The sequence below is a fragment of the Barbus barbus genome, assembly GCF_936440315.1.
Source record: "Barbus barbus genome assembly, chromosome: 12".
Classification (NCBI taxonomy): Eukaryota; Metazoa; Chordata; class Actinopteri; order Cypriniformes; family Cyprinidae; genus Barbus; species Barbus barbus.
In genome coordinates, this window is record NC_136740.1 from 21,339,118 (window position 1) to 21,362,917 (window position 23,800).

At 37.5% G+C, this 23,800-nt stretch overlaps 5 protein-coding genes across 8 annotated transcripts; 4 read left to right on the forward strand and 1 right to left on the reverse strand.

Annotated features, from left to right (window-relative positions):
* The first annotated feature begins 505 nt into the window (after nucleotides 1-505).
* Nucleotides 506-2,868, forward strand: LOC306878262 (thiosulfate sulfurtransferase/rhodanese-like domain-containing protein 3). The gene is made up of 4 exons (XM_079430497.1): nucleotides 506-775; nucleotides 1,074-1,262; nucleotides 1,350-1,509; nucleotides 2,131-2,868. The coding sequence occupies exons 1-4, from the start codon at nucleotides 649-651 to the stop codon at nucleotides 2,195-2,197; spliced, it is 543 nt and encodes a 180-aa protein (XP_079286623.1). The 5' UTR covers nucleotides 506-648; the 3' UTR covers nucleotides 2,198-2,868.
* A 1,248-nt stretch (nucleotides 2,869-4,116) lies between these two features.
* On the forward strand, nucleotides 4,117-5,395 carry LOC306878561 (desmin-like; the record flags this gene model as incomplete). The annotated part of the gene is made up of 2 exons (XM_079430990.1): nucleotides 4,117-4,337; nucleotides 5,218-5,395. 2 exons carry the CDS (start codon nucleotides 4,117-4,119, stop codon nucleotides 5,393-5,395), a joined length of 399 nt encoding a protein of 132 aa, XP_079287116.1.
* Nucleotides 5,230-8,770, forward strand: LOC306877875 (desmin-like). The gene is made up of 9 exons (XM_079429888.1): nucleotides 5,230-5,897; nucleotides 6,169-6,288; nucleotides 6,382-6,477; nucleotides 6,563-6,697; nucleotides 6,933-7,043; nucleotides 7,177-7,287; nucleotides 7,420-7,544; nucleotides 7,983-8,360; nucleotides 8,577-8,770. The coding sequence occupies exons 1-9, from the start codon at nucleotides 5,883-5,885 to the stop codon at nucleotides 8,662-8,664; spliced, it is 1,179 nt and encodes a 392-aa protein (XP_079286014.1). The 5' UTR covers nucleotides 5,230-5,882; the 3' UTR covers nucleotides 8,665-8,770.
* A 1,971-nt stretch (nucleotides 8,771-10,741) lies between these two features.
* On the reverse strand, nucleotides 10,742-14,231 carry LOC306877898 (uncharacterized protein). Of its 4 annotated transcripts, none has more exons than XR_013784906.1 (7): nucleotides 13,902-14,231; nucleotides 13,367-13,483; nucleotides 13,166-13,197; nucleotides 12,952-12,999; nucleotides 12,784-12,851; nucleotides 11,393-11,525; nucleotides 10,742-11,090 (listed from the first exon to the last, which is right to left on the reverse strand). XR_013784906.1 is itself a non-coding variant. In XM_079429926.1 (7 exons), exons 4-7 carry the CDS (start codon nucleotides 13,018-13,020, stop codon nucleotides 10,917-10,919), a joined length of 444 nt encoding a protein of 147 aa, XP_079286052.1. In that variant the 5' UTR covers nucleotides 13,021-13,037; nucleotides 13,166-13,197; nucleotides 13,367-13,483; nucleotides 13,619-13,682; the 3' UTR covers nucleotides 10,742-10,916. The 4 variants fall into 4 exon arrangements, 2 of the variants coding, with proteins under 2 accessions (XP_079286052.1, XP_079286051.1); XR_013784907.1 differs by lacking the exon at nucleotides 13,902-14,231 and adding an exon at nucleotides 13,619-13,693; XM_079429926.1 differs by lacking the exon at nucleotides 13,902-14,231 and adding an exon at nucleotides 13,619-13,682 and having other exon boundaries at nucleotides 12,952-13,037.
* A 3,965-nt stretch (nucleotides 14,232-18,196) lies between these two features.
* Nucleotides 18,197-23,423, forward strand: LOC306877758 (PR domain zinc finger protein 13-like). Its single transcript, XM_079429707.1, has 4 exons — nucleotides 18,197-18,447; nucleotides 19,948-20,079; nucleotides 20,159-20,279; nucleotides 21,560-23,423. Exons 1-4 carry the CDS (start codon nucleotides 18,307-18,309, stop codon nucleotides 22,999-23,001), a joined length of 1,836 nt encoding a protein of 611 aa, XP_079285833.1. The 5' UTR covers nucleotides 18,197-18,306; the 3' UTR covers nucleotides 23,002-23,423.
* The last annotated feature ends 377 nt before the right edge of the window (nucleotides 23,424-23,800 follow it).

Sequence of the window (23,800 nt, forward strand, 5' to 3'; positions counted from 1 at the left end):
AATTAAAATTAAGGTACATTCTATAATTTCAAATGCTATCCTAAGCAAGCATCACTAATTACAAATTTAATTCCTGCATGTCCATTTTCTCTACTAAGATTAGTTTAACATTGGAAGCACATATAGCACGTGTGGGTCTACATTTTTTTCATTTCCAGTCAAATTATAACATGACAATAATTTCACAAATCAAAACATAGTATAGCATTTTGTTAAACATATATACAAAAAATAGGCAAAGAGGTAGTAATAAATAAAGAAAAAAAATTAATTAAAACAAACAAAAAAGTTGTTTATGCTTGTATAGTACGGAGATGACAATAGCATATAACTTACTAGCCGATACAAAATGTGTAAACATGTATCAATGACGTCAGAACACATGCAAGCAAATTAAAAACGTTAATGTTTAGAAATAAGATAAGCTAGATAGAAGAAAAGAAAAAAACATTTTGCATACGATTTTGGGAGTCAAAAGACGAGGAGCCAGCGTCACTGGTAACACGTAGTTGTGCGCATGCGTGCAGGAGCTGCAATCCAGCTACATACCTTACAATCACTTGAACCGTGTTTTCGTCAATATTTAAATACAAAACAAGAAATAAGGAGCACCGTCATCGTGCAATTTTCATTACCATAAATCCTAGCATGGCGTTAAATGTCTATTCACGGCTGACGAGGAGTATTGTCCGCGTTTTAGCGAGCAGAAGTGTCATTCCTGTTACGAGACAACTGGCAACTAATTCATGCTGGACACATTCGCGTTGCTTACAGCGTGAGTGTTGAAATATTGCATTGATATTTAACAGTTAAATGTAATACACCGTGCTTGACATCGATAGTTTTAAAACTCACGGTGAATCTTTTATCTCTACCGATTTATATATATTTATAGGCCTATACATATGTCATTTCTGGCTCTGCGAAGTACTTGTATAAATTATTCTAAAGGTGGTATGTTTCTTTTTTAATGTAAATATCACATTTATACGTGTAGCAAAAGAATACGTGACAATTATACGTGTAGCAAAAGAACGGCCTCTGTTGGTCAAACGTGTCTATATGTCTTCCAGACATCCGTGTTATTCGTTATGATGGAGCTTCATTACGAAATTTCAGTTCTTCAAGCCAGCCTTCAATAGATGTGTCCTACGAGCAGCTGAAGAAACTGCTGCTGTCCGACTCCAGTGTGGTTATAGACGTCCGTGAGCCGTGGGAACTCAGGGAATACGGGAACATACCGGGGTCAATTAACGTGCCATGTAAGTTAGTGCATGGCCTAATCTGTATACTGTTTATTTAAAGACATGTTATATAAATTATAATACTATACGCTCTCTCATCTGCAGTGGGACAGGTGAACGGAGCTCTCCAGCTCACGCAGGATGAATTCAAGGAGAAATATGGAGGAGTCATGCCATCACAATCCCAAAATATAGTGTTCACCTGTCTAGCTGGTGTAAGAAGCAAAAAAGCCCTGGAAACTGCAGTGTCTTTAGGATACACCAAGTGAGCAGTTATTCTTATTATACAATAAGGGATGAATGCTATATTTTAATGCAGGGCTGCCCAAACTTTTTACTATGATGGGCCAAAAATCAAAACTGATTGCAGGCCATAGGCCAAAATTAAATGTTGCATTTTTCCAACTATATTTTATTAAAATATAAAGTTTTGAAATGCAATTCACTTATCTCAATGTGAAAAAAATGGTGGAACAAAAACACTAAATGAGAAATAAATTATTATTTATAATAAATAAATTATATTTATGCATTTAATAAATAAATATATTTTGATATCCCTGATTGATATCCTTTTCCCTGGTTTGGGGACCTCTGTTTTAATGTTTTTTCACTGTTATTCTCATAAGTATGTATGCATTATACCATTCATGCATTAGGCCAGACTATGCTCAATTTTAAAAACAAACAATAAAACCATGCTAATATGTGAAATAAAAGGATAATTCTAGGATAAGTGATTTTATGAAATGCATAAAATGTTTTGTTTTTTTTTCTGAATAAAAGAAATTGCACATTTAAACCAGTTTAAGATCAATATGCTATAGTGCTGTATACTGAAGTTCTGTTTGCTTTAGTTGTCTAAGTTGTCTCTCTCTTCTTGTAGGGTCCAGCACTATCCAGGTGGATGGCAAGAATGGGCAGAACATCAATTAATAAAAACCAAAGACTGATTGTCACACTGTAGTCATGTTACCACTGTGATAGAAGTTTGATTGACTTGTACTGCAGTCTGAATTATACCATTGACACCGAGTCAAAATGTGCTAGTAAGACTGAATCATTTCAATAAAGGAATGGTGTGATTATATTTTAAGCCTGAAAGATGATGTGAGTAGTGCACATTGATGTAGTCAGTTTGAATGGGAAGTGCAGTGGCCTACAGTGTCTATGTTACAACTTCTGGTCAAAGGGCTCTTGGCTATTTGCCTAGTAGTTAAACCTAAGTATTTTGAGCAGGCAATCCAAATATCAGGAAAACATATATATAAATGTTATTCAGTGATTTATGAATTCAACAGCACTGTTTAAAAGTAACTATTGAGTTATGTTTTTGTATACTTGAAAAATAAAACTTGAAATAAAAATAAATTGTGTTCTCACATTTGTCTTGTTGGATAAAAAATATCTGCTAAATACTTAAATGTAAATTTGAAATGAATATTAAAATGCAGGGTGTAACTCATTCTTCATCATTTGTGCTACAAATATGAAAATCAACATTAAATGGAGTGGCTCTAGTTTTGCACAGGAAAAAAATACTTGGGTTTTCATCACAAAATGGAAAAATTAGATGTACATATCCTTGTAATCTAGTGAACTACAAAACTTTATGTGCATATTTAAAAAAAAGAAAATAATACTTTTATTCAGCAAAGAATATTCTATTTCAGATAACGTCTGTTCTGTTAAACTTTCTATTCATCAAAGAACCATGAATGAATTACTGTTTTTAACAAAGAATTTAAGCAGGACAACTTTCTCATCACAGGAATAAATGACATTTTAATATTTAAAGGTGTTGTTAATGTTTATTTGCTTATGCATGATTCAGTGTAATCTGTGACTAATGATAACAAGAGCTGTACATGGCACTGCCATTATATAATCATAGAAGAATGTCTTACACTCTCACAAAAAAAACAAAGCATTGTCAGTGTACCATTGTCATTAATGTGGATGTGACAAAGCTGTTTCTTACTGATGAATCTGAAATTTAGAAAATTGTTTTAATTATAAGTGCCAATAAAGAGGCTAGTCTTTTGTCTTTACCAATGCTGTCATAGTTTTTTTTTCTGCATGAGCACTGCTATAAGGATGAGTGACTAATGTACTGTAATTGAATGAGATAGCAGGAGTAAAATAACGCCTGAGTGTTTGAGCTCATTTAGCCACTGTTCACATCTCAGAGAGATTGCAGACCCAGCCTTCCTCCCACATGCCAGGCAAATCTTAGATAGTCGGAAAGAATCTCATAAACCACATTCGGTCAGCATTTAAAAAAAAAAAAAAAAAGTACTGTAATGAATAAAGATTAGACAATATTTCAGCTGAAACTGACTTTTTAAGAAAAAAATATTTTTTAGATCCTGATTAAAGAGACTCCAAGGACTTTGTGATTCCCACTTAGTCACCTCACGCGTGAATCTCAGACAGGCCATAGAAAAACACTCTTGTTAATTCCTCTCGCATTTCTCATTTTTGCACATTCTGCCATGTAAATAGTGACCACATTAGTGTCATCTCCCTCTGCTCAGATTGACCTTGTGACATTACTCCTTGCCCTGTCTAGAAGCATGTGTAATTAAAATCCCTACAAATCAAACCACATCACATCACGACTGCACCTCCAGACTAATGGAGCCTTGTCTCATAATTTACCCCCTCATTCAACACCTCTCAAGACCCTGACAGATGTTTGAGTGACGCCCAATTTTTGATGGTGCAGAGGCTCAACATTCCCATAGCGTTGACTCATGTTTATAGTGGAGTATAAAACGCCTGGATCTCTGGGAGTCTGGATTTGCAAGCAGAACTTGCGCAAGGACGACATCAACACAGCAAGGCCTTAAAGTTTAGCCACTGACCCAGGATGAGTCGCAGCCCAGAAAGGATCTCATCCTATCGCCGCTGTTTCGAGGACACCAGCACCTCCTCTTACCAGGTGAGGGTCAGCAGCCCTTCTCCCGTCAGACGGGATGTCGGGAGGTGCCGTTCAGCCAGCTACACCCGTAAAGCCAGCGCTGTCAGCAGCAGCATGGCAGTGGGCCGGAGGACCATCTCATACTCACGCAGTCAACCCTTCATGACTGGGTAAGCAATGCCCATCCTGCGGCACAGATAAATAAAGGAACAATGCAGAACATCACGTGCATTAAACTAAATGCATTTTGTTAAACCTACAGAAAATGTTTTTTTTTAAAGTAATTAATTGTTTCTGGCATTTATTCTGGAGATGCTCAAAGTAAGCTTTTAATAAAAGAAAAATGAGAACATTACAACGTACAAATATATACACATATATATATATTTATACACACACACACTCTCTCAAACACACACACACACACACACACACACATATATATATATATATATATATATATATATATATATATATAAATAAATGTATGTATATGTGTGTGTGCATACTAAGGAAGTATTTAAAGATATTTGAATATATTTATCCATATATTTAATCTTAGAAATAAATATTTATTTGAATACAAATATGTTAATATGTAAAATTATAATGATATAATATAAAATTAATGATACTGTAAAAAATCTAAAAGTATAATACAAAATTTACATACAAGTTATATATAAATAAATTATCTATCTATCTATCTATCTATCTATCTATCTATCTATCTATCTATCTATCTATCTATCTATCTATCTATCAGCATTTGCCTAAGAGAGATTTTTCGACTGCCAAATATAATTAGGCATATGTTGTTTGGTGGCAAATAATTTCTTTGTTAGAACATAGTTTCTTTTTAATTGTATTTACTGATCCGATAAAAATCACACGCAGCCGGAAACTCACGAGCTCAACTGTGACCTAATAAAAACCAAAGTGACAATCAAATGCATCTTTCCCATGTCAACCACACGTTACTTTTCATTCACTTCACATCTCATTTTACCTGTTGGAATACACGTTGTGATAATTTTGAATCAATTGCAGTGTCGGAATGGGAGCCATCTGTCTTAGCGGAGGGGGTCCAGGGGTCGATCTCGACCAGGCTTCTGCAGAAAACCGTGAATTCCTGAACACACGAACCATTGAGAGACAAGAGATGATTCTGCTCAACGATCGACTGGCAGCATACATCGAGAAGGCAAGTGCACTCACACAAAATTAGTATGCCCTTGGAGCATTAAAACACTGGATGCGTATCACAATGTTATAGTGCCATATAGGCTACATTATGAATAACACAGCCTACTATAATAAATGTAACTGATTACAAAATAACAAAAATGCAATATCATTTAACAGTGCTGTTAATGCTCTTGGAAACAAGCCTCATTTTAGAGCCATCTTTGACAGGATTTGTCTGATTTGGCCACGCTTGATTTCTTCTCGGGCACTGGCAGTGTGGAAATGCCGCTGCTGGCTCGCGAGATAAAGCGCATTATTCGCACTTCTGTGGACACACAGTCAGAGCACATAACACGTGTACAGTGTTGCCTTATTCTCCTATCGCAACAAAGGTCCGTTCGCTAGAGCAGCAAAACAAGTTGCTGGAGACGGAAATCGAGGCCCTAAAGAATCGATACTTGAAGCCCACCGGCCTCCGCCTGCTGTACGAGGAGCAACTCCAGGAGCTGAAGAGGCTGGCGGACCAGATGAGAGTACAGCGGGTAGCTATAGTCATTCGAATGGATCTTTCGACAAATCTTAAGCATTAAATAATAGTTTAAAGTCTACAATAAAATGTACACCTAGTAAATTAACATGCAGCCATGTAAATGAATTAAATTAAATTCATTTACACTTGGCAATTTTTTGAGTAGAATAATGTTGTCTTAGATAAGGAATAGGTGATGATTCCTATTGAGGGGAAAATAGTATCAGACTTAGGCTAGACATAGTCTATGTATTATAAGCTAATCCTTATATTTACTTTTAAAGGACCTTGCTATCGCTGCAAAGGATGCTATGGCGGGTCAGCTGGAGATGATGAAGGTGAAATATGAAGAGGCCTTGGAGATGAAGAAGAAAGCCGAGCTTGATATTGAAGCCTTCCGTCCGGTATGATTACCATAAAATTGTCTTATAACATTTAGTTTTATAAGCAAAAAAAAAAAAAAAAGGGAATGAGGTGAACATCTTTTATCGCCTCAGGATGTGGACGCCGCCACCGCCGCGCGCATTGCTTTGGAGAAGCAGCTAGAAAACCTGGAGGTGGAACTAGAATTCCTTCGAAGAGTACACAAACAGGTAATTAAAACGCAAAATGGCTATATTGCCCTTGATAAATACAAAAAGCTAAATTATTACATTTTTCAAAACCGCACATTTTCAGGAAATCGAAGAGCTGATGAAACAGATATATGCGGCCCACGCCTCAGTAGCAGACGTCTACAGCCTCCCCGACCTCTCGAGCGCCATCAAGCAGATCCAACACCAGTATGACGACATTTCCGCCAAAAATTTACAGGTGAAGATTTTTGTGTAACAAATAATGCATCAGTTACAAAATATTTCAGTTAAAAAATGTTGCTATATGTTGACCATTTTAAACGTTTAAAATGAAAGGGGTGGTATTGGTTTATTTTATTATTTACATTTTTGGGGGAATTAAGTTTGTTTGAAAAAACCCCCCAAAAAACACTTTGTAACAAAATGTTACAACATCCCCTGGACTTCCTGTTAATAAACCCATTTTTCTGCAGGAAATGGACTCTTGGTACAAAACCAAATTTGATGATCTCAACAACAAAACGTCAAAACATGTAGACAAGATGCGAAGCGTGCGAGAGGAAATTGTAACTGCGAAGAAGGACGTAAATATTAATGATCATTCTGCACACATGCTTAAATTGGGAAACGTAACAATAGTAAAATAAAATTCTAAATGACTACAGTATAACATTCATTCATGTTTCCTCTTGTTTTAAATATTCTGCTTATTTTTAGATTCAAAATAAGGAGCGTGATCTGGACTCTTTGAAAACCAAAAATGAGGCTTTGGAAGCACAGATCCGTGAGACTCAAGAAAAGTACAGAAAAGAACTGGAAGAACTCCAGGTGAGAAACCGAGTCACATATAATCATGTCTTGGCCTACATACAAAGTAAAATCAAAGAAAGAAATCTGAGCATAAGCATGATATGACCTTAGCACCTCTTAAGACTTCTGTTTTTTTTTTTTTTTTGTCAGGCAAGAATTGAAGCCTTGCAGCTTGAGCTGAAATCCTCCAAACAAAGGATAGCAATGCTCCTGCGTGAATACCAAGATCTGCTCAATGTGAAGATGGCCTTGGAGATTGAAATTACCACATACAGGTAGATTTAGATACTTGAAAAACTCTTTAAATCCAAACACATACCACCTACTCCAAAACCACTTGTAGCTTTCAGGTTAAAACATACCAGAATTTAATGACAAGTCATGTCTATTTCAGAAACCTATGGAAACCTATATTTTGTAACTTTCATTGTTATTTATTTATTTATTTATTTTTGTGCTGTTTTTCTGTATACCTTCAAGATGTAATCATCGTGATCTTTTGACTTTTCTGAGCCTTTAATATTGCATGTATCAGAGATATTTATCTCTGACAAGAAATGCTTTTTCTGTTTTCTTCTATTTTTTTTATATTTGTCTGTACCATTCTATTGTTGCTCTTTTTGGACCATGCTTGCTGATCAAGTTAATGTTGTATAATAAAGCTAAATTTCTGCAATTTTCTTCAATCCTTCCTTCTAAATTTTTGTTCACAGGAAGCTCATTGAAGGTGAAGACTCTCGTATTGCTTCTGTGATGCAGAGCATGCAGACCATGTCCCTCATGAGCGGCAGCATGAGTATTCACAGTGTTGGAGCCGCAGGTGTTGCAGGAGTTGCTGATAGAGTGGCCGGAGGTCCTGGTGTTGGTTCAGCCATAGGTCTTGGAGGAGGTCTTGACAGTGGGCTTGCCAGAGGTCTTGGAGGAGGGATTGGCAGTGGTCCTTCCAAAGGCCTTGGGGGTGGTAATGGCGAAGGCATTGGAGGAGGTCTTGTTAATGGCATCAGCGGTGGGGTTGGCGGCCCAGGCGCCACTGTAGACTACACTCAAGAGCAGGCTGTGGAGATGACGGAGAGAAAGACTGTGCTCATCAGGTAGCATTAAATTCAAGCTTTCTGTCAGAGCCGTGACTTAGTGGTTTGCATGTGTTCGTTCTGGTGTTTGTGCAGGAACTTCAGTTCTGACCTTAAGTCAAATTCCAATCCCATTCCCATCTCTCTCTTTACATATTGTTTCTTTATAAAATAAAAAGTGTTCAGTTTTAGAGTTTCATTCCAGGCTACTTAGATTCTGCATGCTTTTTCCCACAGAACTGTTAAAACTGAGGACGACATGCTGGAGAGCAACACACAGGAGAAATCATATTCCATCTCTGGAGCTGCTGCTGAAGAAGAGTAGTGGTGTTTTCTGCTCACCAATCATGCCTTCAGATGCGCGTGCCTTACAAACCAAAGATCAGCTTGCGTCTTGCATTGCTTGTCCACAATAAAGCTCTGAGCATCACATTGTTTTGCGGGTTTTGTTTCTCCATTGTTTGTGCACATAATCCACAGCATCAACAGGTGTAGACGCAGGGCACATTATGACTGTGTTGAGACAGATGATGAGGAAGGAACAGACAGGAAAACAACTTAGGATAAAGGCAGGGAGTATGATGTGTCACTCCAGGCTCAGTGTATCACATCGATTCTTTGACCAAAGGGGAATCCCATGCAAGCTGTCATAAGAACGGTACTGCCACAACATGAAGTCACACTCACTGTATGGCCCCATTCTATCCAAATCGGCCCTCCTCCTCTGCATCTGATACATCCTGATCGGTCCACACTGGAACATGCCAAACACTCAAACTGTCTGGAAGTGTGAGAGAGATGTGCACTGGAGTACTTAAGCATAAAACTGCAGAAGCCAGACACTGTGGGTAAAAGGAGCATGCAGCTGACACAAAACAGTTACAGATATATAAAGCATGGCATGTGGCACACTAACAATTTAATATGTTTTCTTTGCATTTCTATGCAACTCGCTGTTAATTTATCCAATTTAAAATATGAAAGGATCTATACACATCCATCACAGACTTTAAATGACAGAGCATGAGTCTGACCTTGAGCACTGACAAACTACACTTCATACCTGTGAGTCGAAAGTCTACAGCAAATAAAATATTAATGATCACACAGAACTAGCACTAAAACATGTAGAACGGTTGCCAGAACTAATCAATCGAGACAAGGAAGTATAAATATTGAAGGAAGCCTACAGTGTGTGACAAAAGAAAGAATGACAAAAGAAAGGTCTCCTCACATTGTCATATAGGTGTGAATTTTAGAGCAAGTGATTAGCAACAATAAAGTTGAGTGTAAGGAATTTGCTTTCTCCATATTAAGGATTTTATTTATAATTTTATGCCTATAAAATGCAACACTATGATTTATTTAGACATTATGCATTATATTGTTCAGCACAAGTAATTCATTAGCCTGGGATTACAATCATAATTTAATCTAAAACAAAAGGGATTAAGCCTGGGTAAAAGAAGTCAAAACAGCTATTCAGTCATTTAGTCGTTATTATTTCGTCATGACAGCAGTTCATTTCATTTTCAAAACTGAAACAAAAACAACAAAATAACAATGTAACAAAATAAATATGAATTTATACGACATTATTATTATTATTATTATTATCTCAGGTCAGTTCGCTGAAAAAAAAAATAATTGACAGTACTGGGACGATTCAGGGTCTTGAACATATCGGGATAATCAATAGCCCCTCATTACTATTTTATCCACGGTCATCATTTCCACAAGCTCATCCCACCCGAAACGGAGGCACAATTAACGGCCAGTACTTGCCTTGCATTGTTTCTCTGCAGAAATGCACTGGACATTATGAAAAACCCAGAAATGTCAATCCTGGCCATTAATGAGGGGCTACAGACAGTCTCCAGTGACGGTCGCTGATTCATATCATTAGTATGCCTTTTGCCAGTCATGTAATGCGCATCCGAGCTATACACTGTAAAACTTTTCGTTGTAAATTTACAGTATAATACTGGCAGCTGGGTTGCCAGCCACATACTGTATTTTTACAGTACTACTTCTGTACACAACATTTACAGTTCTGTACTGTATTTACGAAATACAGTATTATACTGTTATATAACTTTTTACAGTATTACACTGTAAAACTTTTCGTTGTAAATTTACAGTATAATACTGGCAGCTGGGTTGCCAGCCACATACTGTATTTTTACAGTACTACTACTGTACACAACATTTACAGTTCTGTACTGTATTTACGAAATACAGTATTATACTGTTATATAACTTTTTTTTACAGTATTACACTGTGCTCTTTACAGGGAATACTGTAAATCCTGCTTTTATTTCAGTACTCTTGGATTTACAAAATTAAAAATATACTTTTTCATAACAGTATTCACAAAAAAATAGAGAAAATAATATTTTCTGAGTTTTAAAACATTTTATTTATTTTGAAGAAAAGACCAGGCAATTGCCTTATATGAATTTACTGGCTGAAATGCCAGCTGTAGTTTTTTTTTTCCTTTTTCTTTTAAATATAAAACATGTAAAATGCAATTAACAATTAGCAAGTAATTCAAAATACAGTAATCTTATTTACTTTTAAAGAATGGAAAGGTTTTTCAGAAATATATTTTTTATAAGTCTTTCAGAAGAGAGGAAACCTGTGGGTTTACAGTACTGTTCTTTTTTTACACAACATGTCCAGTCTTCTTGTAAGTCACTTTTCCTTTCTTGGTTTTTGATGCACATGCAGGGCTGATGTCGAGAAAGCATCTAAAAGACAGAAAAGAAAAAAAGTGAACATTATGTATATGTCTAATATATATATCTAATACACACATACACACACAGCATCTCACAGAAGTGAGTTCTTTGAGACAGCACAGAGAATTGCAACACTTACGATGTGATTACATGACTACATGATAATGTTAAATATGCAATATGTCATTCAGCTCTTTAATCAACTGTATAAAATATTTGTTAAAATATACTTAAGTACTTTACAAATACTGTCAAAACAAGTTAGTGACAATTCACTCTATCATATATATATCAATGGCAAATATGCTAACCTCAGTCGCAAGGGTGCATGCCACCTCTTCCTGATACTGGAGGTTGAAATCATACAATAATACAAACAGCACTGCAAGGCCAGAGACAAAGTTGGGCTGCTCAACATTTACCGCTGGTTGCTTAGAGATTGACCTGAAAATAAAAAAAGAAAGAAAATACTTCAAATAAACTATTGTGGGTTCCATTGCAGTTCTGTTTAGTTGTCTATACATAGTTCAACTCAACATAACTATTAAACTAAATCTGAAATATGTGCAGGGAAATCCCATTTACAGGGTTCACAACTATAGCTGTGAACTGCATAATAATAGTATCTCATGAATGCACAGTCGAGCACAAAAGACCAATGTCAGTGTCAGGATTTTCATTAAACAATATTGCATTCCCTCGGAACACTTGGAATACATGACATGTTGCATGTGAACATTCTGTGATACTATTGTATCTCGATGCTGGTCACTATCACTGCCATTATATGGACAAGCGTGAGCAGGCTTTTTTTTATTTATTTTGTATTATTCTCCTTTAGTGGTCCAAAAAACAAAGAAGGTCATAGGGCATTAGAACAACACCAGGGTGCATGGAAGCATATGGGTAGCAAAATTCAATTGAAATGCAATACGTAAAATGGTGATATATTTCAATTTACATTTTCTTATACATATGTGCAATATTTAGTGCACATATGTATTTTATTGTATATCACATAAATTTTATTTAAATTATAAAATTTACATTTGCCATTTCCTACACTAGTTTTAATACACAAATTAAAAACATATTTTAATGCTTTATAAGTTGCAAAATGGAAATTAAAATGTATTACCCAAATTGATTAGATGTTTAACATGTCCAAGCAAAAACTGTTTTTACATCATAATACCACATGATTATTGTAATTTCAGAATGCATTCTGATCCAAAAGTGCTGTAAAAAGGTAGAAAAATTGTAATTTAAAATATCTTTTATTTTTCTTAAATGCATTGACACTTATATATAAGACGTTTCAATTGCATTTTCATTTAATACCCCATGATGAATATAAAGTCAATGTGGATTTGAAAATGCATTCGAAATGTATTTGAAAATGCAACACACCCCCGACCTGTCAATCTTTAGGCTACATCAAGGCAGGGCTTGGCAACAGGATGCACAATTGTAGAAAATATTATATGTAAATTATATAACTGAATTTCCATTTTCATTTTGCACTAAACTTTGCACATTTAGGGTAAAATGTCAATTAAAATACAGAAATGCATTGCCATTTTGCATATTACTAACTGAATTTGAAATTATTTCAAACTGAATTTTGCTACCCATATGCTTCCATAGCGTTAATGATGACTTGATGTTCATTTTAGGTACTAAACCTTTACTGTTTACTTACCAAGAATTATAGGTTGTGTTCTCTGGCAAATGTAGAGACTGCTGGACATCAGATTGAGTGGTGAATACCTGAAACAATTTTTAAGAAGACAGCACAACCATCACTAACAGAACCAAGACATAACAAATCACATTTATTTGCAACATGCTTTAAGTAATCTCTACTTACATCTGCTTGAAGGGTAAGGCCATCTAATTTCTGCAAGTGTGGGAGCAGCTGTAGGACCATGGAAGACATGGAAGCAATCAGGAATACTACTTTTGAAATAAGCATTAGGAACATGACTATGGATTTTCATGTGCTGGCAAAATTATAACACATTAAAAAGCACGATCATAGAACTGACATTTTTTAACATGGACTACAAATGGGAAGCACTTACATTAGCACCGGATCTTCATCAGATTGTTCAGCCTGAAAAATAATAATAATAAAAAAATAATAATCAGAAGCAGGTCATGTGAATGTGTGTCTTATTTGCTATTTAAGTTGTTTTTGATTGTTGGATTAAAGGAAGGTGTGCATAAACATCTTAAAAGGGATAGTTCACTTTGAAATTAAAATTTGGTATCTATCAGCTTACCCCAAGGGCATCCAAGATGTAGGTGTCTTTTTTTCTTCAGTAGATCCAATTTTGATATGTTTAGGTCAAATCGTTCTAGCTTGTCAGTCATATAATGGCAGGTATAGGTCACTGTCTCTATAAGAGGGAAAAAGAACATGCACAGAGAAATCCAAATTAAACAATTCCCCATCGTAACTACACATTGATGGCCTAAGACACGAAACGAGCGGTTTGTGTGAGAAAATGAACAGTATTTATACAGTTTTTTACCTCTTGTACACAACCATGTCCAAGTGATCTGAGTGCGCGCACGCATCCGGTGTGTGACGTGTGTGTGCGCGCTCTGGCTTAGTCCGCCAAAATAACTTTATTGCACAAATAATTAGAAAGTTATTGAACGCGGAAATATGTGAATGTTGTGAATGTGCGAATATAAAACCAATTTTACCCAAGTGAATTGCTAACTCGGGATTTAAGTTAAGTTTAACGTTCCCAAAATCAAACCATGCGTGGAAACAATGTAGAAATGTGAATGAAAAAAAGACAAGCTTACCGTATCGATACTTAGTCGAACATTAATCCATCTTCTCATGCTCCAGTCGATTAGCACCATCTCAGGCACAGGTTAGATGATTCAGATGACAAATTATCTCCGCGTCTGCTCAGGCAGCGTCGTCCATTGTTTGCTGCGTCACAGGCACTAACGCTTGAAACGCGAAACGAAGCTCACAAAGCTTATCTACGCACAGATTCACAAACCACTGGCTTATCTTAATAACGCGAATAATTATTTTGTTCAATTAATTCCCGCTGACGAATCTAGTTTGCCTGTAATACACGGTTCACATTTCTTCTTCTTTGGAGATCACATCACATTTGAATTGAGCGCGAAATAAATATATCCCACAATGCAATGCGTTTACAGTATGGTACTGTATTACAAATTTAGCGGGCTGAAAACAGAAAATTTCTGTATATTTACAGACATTCTGTAAAATATACAGAATGCTACTGTTTTATAAAAATACAGTATAATACTGTTAGAAAATGCCTGTAAATTTACAGTAAAGTTTTACAGTGTAGGCGTTGTAAAGTTGGTGATATGCATTACGGCATGATAAAAATGAACTGTCTCATGCATTGCCTGCATACGAGCATTATCAATATGATTAACTGGCGTTTACGTGAGTGGCCATGTGACCTTTGAAAGACGGGAGCTATCCAGGGTCCTGCCAGGCCCACAAGCTGCTGAAAAAGGATTTAAATGTTGCCGTTACAAATGATTGGAATCAACAGCAAATGCAATTATGTTTTATATATATATATATATATATTTTCTTTCATCAGCCCTATTTAAAATATTTCCTTATTAAATTTAAAAGAAAAAAAACTCAAGTGCGCAAAAAAAGTGTAATGTCTCATTTAAAATAAAGAAAAATAGATTTTCCATGTTAAATAAATCCCTAGGCATCATTTACAGGTCTCAAGGTGACATTTTTCAACTCATGAAGCCAAAATTTTCATCAAATAACAATTTTCCTTACAAATTACATTAAAAATCACATATTTCGCTTACCTGATGAATGTTGTGTCTGAACAGTTACTTTTCGGTTTCAGAATAAAATATTATGCAGACACCCAAATTATTCAAAAAGTTTTCAATTCATTACTGAATTGAAAGAATGCCGTCAATGGAATAACTAATGTCCCGTCTGTACATACCATCACACGAAACTCCCTCAGCTTTTTTTTCCCCCAGCGTCCACTTAAATGATCTGAGAATCAAAAGAGGGCAAAAGTCGGTGCTCTCTAAAACCTGAGAAATTCTGTCAGTTTTTGCATATGGTTTTAGTGCCTTAATCCCAATTAGGCCCGGCTGACACACAGAGCTATTCATAGCAAACCTCCTCTGAATACATTTGCCTAAAAATGAACTTCACAAATAGAACTCGCGGTAAAGGCGTTCGACAGCAGGGAGAATCGGATAGACTGAAGATTCATTCTTACGCGCTCGAGTGAAAAAGGGTATGAATTTATAAGGTACACCGAAACATTTCAATTCAGACAAGTTTACACCCCATTATGCGAGGCCTTTCAACTGGGACAAGAGAGTTAAAGTTGGGGAAATTCGGTTCAAAAGGCAGAGCTAACTTTGTTCAGGCTTTGAATACTGAAACGAAGCAGCCCCCTTTCTTTTGAGAGCATTTAGAAATGGGAGCACGCATGAACAGAGTCGAATCAGTAGCCACTTATCTCGCCACTTTCTAATGCGACTTTGAATATTAGTCTGGGTTAAAATCCCAATCGTGTCATCTGGTGGGACTCCCATACAAGCATAATTACTATTCAATCGCGTCACTAATGTCCCACCCGCATCCCCTATCTGCGACGCAGCTGGTCCGGCCTTTGTGAGGCTTGCACTTTCCCGCAACGAGAGCGAGTGGGTTAAGCGCATTAAAGTAGGCAAGATTAATATTTGTAGCCAAACATATTTATGTACATTTAAAATACATTAATTGATTTATTAATAAATAATCATAATTTTATCCGAGCTTTAATTTTTGAAGCACATATACGTGCCATGCGACTTGTTGAAATTGATGCACAACTCAAGTAAAAATAAGTGTTTTGTATACAAAACGAGTTGTTTTCCTTATTTATAATCGGCTACATAAAAGGAAAACAACGAAAAAAAAAGAAAGAGCCCATAAAGGGAATTTGTATGGATGAGCTTTTATGGTTGGCTTAAAAAAAAAATGTTTTCTAGAGAGCTCGGGCATTGTGCATAGTTGAGATAGAGTGGTGAACCCTTGGCACTCAAGCCCAGTTTGGACGCATGAATGAAACCCCTGGTGGGACACTGCAGTTCTTCACACAGTCTCTGTTACCCTACATTCATGCTTCATTATTTGACAACCTGTTAAATCAAATCCAACATTTAGCTCGAATTGTAGCGCTGAGACCCTGAGAAAATGCTTTCAAGCACCTGACCGACACTTTCTCCGAATCTCACAATCCGACGCGTAAAAAATGTCCTGGAATGCTCCGTTCGGGTCTACAATGTTGTTCCGAAATAAAGCTGCTGCCGTGTAATTAATGTGCTGTTTAAAAGACAGCGGACAATGCGAGCGTTCAAGCTATTTGATTTCATTTAATTTTCCATCCCATTTGCTCCGAACACTGCTTTAGCTACCAAAAACCGTGCTCCAATGAGCGCTTTGGGATGACTTTCACCCTTTGCTTCTCCCGGTGAGGAGGACAGAAAAGAAAAACGTCCCCGTTTCCGCCTTTGTGCACAATTTATTAGTTGGAAAACTTCGACTTTAAAGACACAAGACGAGAATGAGAATGGGCCCGGCTGGTGTGAGAGCTGTAGAGGCCGGACCCGCTGTTGCAGAGCGGATGGGAACCAGTCACAAATGGCAACATTAATAAATAACCCACCACACAGCCGGCCTTTGCATGCGCCTATTCAAAAATTGTTCGCGTGTCGTTCACGCTCTTTGACTCATTAAGGAGCCCAAAGAGAAAGCTCCCAGAAAGGAGCAGTGGGGTACCTTTTCCTGAAGAAAGAAATCCCACCTCTGCTTCTCCAATTACAGCGGAGTGTCATCGTAGAGTCGCCAGGCCAGAGGTTAGCAGGACATGTTCATGGCTTGAATTTATCGCCCACAAATTCTTGTTTCTTTTCCTGGGCCTCTGTTCAGTCATTGAGGGCCACGATCAAAGAGGTCAAAAGAAGTTTTAAAACCAGTGGTAACAATACCACTGAAATCACTTCAAATGACACCCAAGGGTCCTGAGTGAATGGCCTACTCTTGCCTTATCTGAACGAAAAACAACAACAACAAAAACAACACGTATTTAAAAGAAAATTCGAAATGTTCAAGTGTATTAATTCGTACAGGCTAAATGATTACTTTACCGGAATGTTTAACATACTTGAATAAAATGAATAAAAGTATTATTGCTTTCTCCTTGAGAATATTCAGCACAAGTGAAGACACCGAAAGCCGCTGGAGATGAAATATTGGCAAGCAGCAACTCTTGTGTTGTACAAGATTTCCTGTTTTGTCCTGCATCCTTTGATAAAAATGTCGTTTTTCACACTTTCCATTAATTCTGGAGCCCAGCGGGGCGCTTCGTCAAAACTGAATGCGGACATCCTGATACGTGGCCTGTTGTCAAAAAGTGTGAAATGATAAGGTGGTGGTTATTTTGAAAGCGGCTCTTATTTTTTTGGCTGGTTCTCCCGTTGAGTACCTGCCCGGTCCCAGCACGGCACACGCCGGGAGTCAATAGAAGTTAACAAGTCTCCCAAACATTCCTGCTCCTTTTGTTGAAACGGCAACAGACAATGCAGCCAGGGAGAGAATAAAGAGCTTTGAAGTACATAAAACCTAAAAGGATGCAGCCAAGTAGATTTAAAGTAGTCACTGATTTCCAAAAACTGGTTTGTATAGGAACAATAAAAGGGGAGAGAATTTATGGAGAAATTATACAGTGGATTTGTCACTTAAAATATCGGAACTGTCTGGCGGACAAAGCCACATGCTGAGGATTAATGGTTGTGCCAGACCTTTGATTCTGCACTCTCTTTTCTCTGCCCTTGACAAATTGGATTTTGGGGATGGGAAGGTCGCTGGGGCCTATTGTCTCTTGACCGTTTGGAGCGGTTCATTATGCGTGAGGGTGAGGGAAAGTCTCCATGTGACCATGTCGGAGGGTTCTACAGCTGCTAAAAGCGCACAACTCTCTCATAGCGCGCTGCTCGCCCTTGCGCATTAATGTGCCGAGGGGTACCTGACTGCGCCATAAGAAAAGCCGGATTACACACGCCACCGCGTCACTTGGCGGGCGGATATTAGTCTGTCCTCACCTCAGACTCTCTGCTCATCTCAATCAGTGCCTGCTTGGTCTTCCTGGTTCGGATAGCGCAGCCCCACACAGAGCCAGCCATGCAAGCTACTCGGACACCCACTATCAGTGTGTTCGCCGACTGCAGCATCCCAGCCGGGCTTCAGATAGGGCCGGTCCCGGGCATCTTCAAACTGGGGAAGTATGTTTCGGACCGCAAGGAACTTGGAGTGAAAAAGAAGGTGAGTTAGTTTGATTTATTTCTTGACCAAAGTGTTCAACGTTTTATAATCACTTTTGAAAGTTTTTTTTTATTTTTTTTATACAAAATGTACCTTAAGAAAAATGTGAAATATTTTCCTTTTCCATTGCAAATGGATACATCATTCTTGACTTTTTAAACAAGACGTGCAACATATTTAAAAAATAGGCTAGATCATGAATGCAAATATACCTTTACGTTTGTAATTTTTCTGCTGCTTTTTTAAATTTAAATTATTGAATGACAACTACATACAAGTACACATACAATTAAAACTATACAATAATAACCGTTAATAATAACTATTATTATTTTCTTTTTAGATCAAAGTAATATAATTATTACCACACTATTATTATTATTATTAATACCATTGCTTTTATTTAAAAAAAAAAACATGCAGCTAAAAAAAGTTAAGAACATCTTACTTTCCTCAATGCTGACCTTTCACTCTCCATAAAGCATCCTCGTATTAATTGGTTTGTGCTGTCAGTTTGGAAATAATTGAGTTATATTAGCAGGACAACATGTCATTCTATGCCTTTCACTTAACCGCTTTAATAGGGTGACCTGAGTTTCTGCGCGAGATTTCATGCCCTCTCCCCCTTTAAATTTCAAAGGCTTGAGGGGTGCTTATTCCCATGTAACATTTCATTTAAAAAAGATAACAGTAAACTAGACAACAAGCAATCAGTAAATAAAATACTGCTTACATTTAACTGGAAACACTTCTAAATATTAGCAAAAATCGTAATTCTATTAAATACAGGCGAAGCCAAATGTATTAAATATACATTACATTATTTAAAATTATAGAAAATATTTTAATTATTTGATTCTACAAGGCTATCAATATGTGGAATATTCGTAAATCAAAGGGGCGTAAAAGGCGTCACATATAAATGGCATTTACTTAAATAAGTTGTAAATAGACTGGAGCTCTTTACGCTGTCTGCTTCTGTGATTGATGCGCGTAAATGCAACGCCGCGGGCCATGGGCGATCATCAGGTGCAATCTCTGTGTCAAATGTCACGCTTTAATCTTTAATTTGTTTGAACAGAATAGAAATGCTTTGACACTCTTCAAATTCGTTTCTCATATCAACTCAATTATGTGGCCTGTTCCTTGAAAATTATCGCCATTGTCTAATAGACCGAATAAAACGATATTAACGCTCTTTTGTTTGAAAAACCTTGGGGTGATATAATTAATAATGTCTGAGACAAAAGAAAAAAGAAAAAAAGACAGCAAAAGAAAATCTGAAATGAGTAGCATTTCAAATATATATAAAATACTTTTTAAACATCTTTAGATAAATATTCTAAAATACTATTACAAAATATTTCCAACATATTTAAAGAAGGCAAACATCGTAATAATTTTATATTTCAATTTCACTGAACATTTGGACTGTTTTAGCAATAAGCTAAGTAAGCAACATTAAAACACGTTATTCATGTTAAAACGGTGTATTTGTAGATTCGTTTGGTGAGGGGAGAATTCGTGGATGAGTCTGGCAGTGCAGTTCCAGATTGGATCGGTTTAATACGCGCGGCCAGGAACAGTCAAGAACAGAACCTCGAGGCAGTCTCGGATCTACCTGGAGGACAGGTGAGTTATGCAAAAACGAATGAATTTGATCCTATTTAAAAAACGGACATTTTCCAATAATTTTATTTATTTTCAAAAGATATTCTACCGTGTGCTGAGAGAAATACAGGCTGGAGAAGAGTTGAGTGTTTGGTATTCCAACGCACTGGCGCAATGGTTTGACATTCCTACGACTGCGACTCCAACACATGACGAAAAAGGTGAGACTTGCATCATAATTTCGTTTATTTAAATTTTTTTAGAAATTACACTTCAGACTTTTTAATATAGCTCAGAAATACAAGTTGTATGTAGGCTATACATTATGAAATTGTTTTGAAATTTTTTTTTTTTCTTATTTTTTTTTCTATGTAATTCTGGCAATTTTGGTGTCATTAAATAAAGCGAAGAGGAATTCCTAAATATAATATGTTATGAAATAATAGTAAACACGATGAGCAACAAACTGATTTTAAGTAACGCCTCCACCAGCAGAATCAAGGCAAATCCAATTTAATAGGCTTATCTGAGAATGCTGTCAGATTATCCATGTTTAGTTAGTAAATCGAAAGGTCTGTAGTCTGGGGCAGTAACTCTTATTGATTGGTTGGGAATTATCGAGCTGAGTACACACATACTGCAGGCTACTGTATTTGCTATAATAGGCTATATGATTGATCATGCTCATCACTACGGCTGCATTATCTCTCCTAATTCGTTTCAATCACTAATAAACTCCTGGCTGTCCTCTTATGGGCTGACGCGCGGTGTAGTTTAGCGAGGGGAAGAGGTTAACAAATGTCATCTAGTCATTAATATTCATGTATTCAAAAGCAAATAAATTCAAAAAGGTGCTCTACGGTAAATTAGCTGGCTGCGTAAGGTATTGTTGGCTAGTGAATGCAAACTTTTATGTGGGATGTATATTACCCTGATTTGCGACGCTGTACTGTGAGCGCTGCTGTGCGCTCCTTGACATACGCTTCCTATTCTCCAGCGTCAACAGATGGGCCAGCCTCATTGTCTTATGCGACTAGCGATTTCAAGCAACAGCTGCCGTCAATTCCACGGGAAAGCACACAGAGAAAGTCGCTATTCAATGTATTGGTTTTTAAGCGCCAGATTGGACCGGCTCTTGCTCTTTTGATGGTGACAATAAACAACGGTGTTTTGCAGATTACAAAATCATTACATCTATATCATTGACCCCAGACTGCCCAACTGGTGTCATGCCAACGTGACCAAGGCGATGTGATAAAAAATCACGACTGCAGGCTTTAAATTGAAAGGTTATCAGATTCCGCAAAGAAGCATTTTCTGATCAATAATTATACGTTCTTGAGTTGCCTATGTGCATAATAAAACATCTTGACGCATCAACATGACGCATTACTAGTAGATTTTCATCTTGGTTGAAAAAGGCTCTTATATCTACCCTAATTGTAAAACACTTTCCTATTCAAATTAACGCCATTTAATTGCTTTTAAATTTTTGTTTCAGGCGAGGAGCGCTACATTTGCTGGTACTGCTGGAGAATATTCAAATACCCGAACACCTTGAAAGCTCACGTACATTTCCACTGTGCGTTAAGCAACGGCAGAAGTTTGGTGAACAACGAGCAAGCTAGAGGCACAGACAACTTTAACAGATCTCCGAAATCAGGGAACATCCAAAATACGTCCTCCTCTCCACAGAATGGCCACAGCACCTTTATACCAGACGCGGTGAAACGAGTAATGTCCACCTCACCGTTCGCCAATAAAGCGGGACTAACGAAAAAACCGAGCGCAGAGGAGCAAGACAGAGCCCTTGACATGAGCGTGACCTCCGCCAGAAACCCCGGACACATCCTGGGCCTCGGCGGGACATCTTCTGTGCTCAACAGCATGGGTTTCCATCCAGGCGTGCGCTCTGCTTTCAAACCAATGGGACTTTCGAAGATCTCCGCAGCCGAGGTCGCGAGAGACGAGCCTAATGGGAAACCAACCAGTATCGGGTTTAGCAAATTACTGGGGAACATCAAGTCACCTCTACCTAACGTTCATCCCTCAAAATGCGCGCACCCCATGGACAGCACACCTCCCGTGATTCCCTGCGCAAACAGCATCCGTGGCTTTCCTCTGCTGCCACATTTTGAGGAGACCTCTGCTTTCAAACACGTTGACAGCCGCATGCACCCTGCCCTGTCCCCCTCGCGTTACTCCCAGCTACCGGCCGGGTTTCACTTCGAGAGGTTCTCCTTGCCACAGTTTGATGGGGGGAAATCGTACAACGTTGACAGCAATATACCCCTCATGCCATTCACGGTTTACAATGGAGAGCTCCTTTATAGTTCCCCATACTACCCTCTTAAATTTCACTTCGGCAACCTGCTTAAATACCCAGACTACTTTGGCGCACCATCTCTGAATCCAGATCTAAACTCGATTACGAACATCGACAGGGAGATAGCGATGCACACGCAACAGCTGTCTGAAATCGCCGTAGAGAAGAACCGTTCGCGGCTGGAGTCCCTGCCCGCATCTAACCCCAACTCGGGCAAGCCAAAAAAGGGCCATTTGTGTCTATACTGTGGCAAATTGTACTCTCGAAAATACGGGCTGAAGATTCACATGAGGACTCATACAGGCTACAAACCACTCAAATGTAAAGTGTGCTTTAGGCCGTTTGGCGATCCCAGCAATCTCAACAAACACATCAGACTGCACGCGGAGGGAAATACGCCCTACAGGTGCGAGTTCTGCGGGAAGGTGCTCGTGCGCAGGCGAGATTTGGAGAGGCACGTCAAATCGAGGCATCCAGGTCAAAGCATCAAAAAATCCGACGACAAAATCGAAGGCATCTTCGGGGATGGCGAACAAAAAAGCGACAACGACAGCGACGTCGACGTTTGCTTCACAGATGACCAGAGCGACCAGGAATCGAGTAAACACAATGATTAATGGACCAATTTTTGGACACGTTGAAATGGACTTTGCTCTTAAGTAGCTAAATTATGCATGTATATAAATTAGTTATGAATTGTTTGTTTATTTTATAAAAAATATTGTGAAAGGAAAAGCTTGCGGAAGCAAATGTTCCCCTAGTAAATTCAATAATTTTGTGAAGGAGGCACTCAAGTTAATCTCATAACATGCTTATTGGTATTGAGGACATCTTGGCACCCCCAATGTGGAGCTGCACTTTATAAAGACGGGTTAATGCCATAAAACCTGAGTCTGCATTATTTTGTTTTTAAAATTGTCTGACCGTTTAAATGACCTGTCAGATCCGCACTTTTATTACCAAAAGCATTTAACACATTCTGTAAAAAATGAACTTTGCAGAACAACGTGCACCTACCAATAAAAATAAAGTGGTGTTTAAAAGAAAAACTGGTATGTCTATTTAGTCGTAAAGCATTTGTTGAGTGACAGCTGTAGGTTGTATCGTTTATTATTATCAGCCTATATTAAAATAATAATAATATTGTATAGGCCTATGCCTTTTTTCCCAAACAAACTCAATTTCTTTTCCACTGTCCGTTTTGAATAAAATGGGGAAAATAATGGAAAAGGTTTGATAATTAATATACATTTCATATATTCCTTTTTTAATGGAGGATATCTACGTCTGACCATTTGTCTGGCTTCAAAATAAGATCTCTGAAAAGAACTTGCGGTATGGTAAGAATTAATAATTGCTGACCTATACACCACACTAATACTTCGAAGATGTGCTTCATTGTAGTTTAAGATTAAA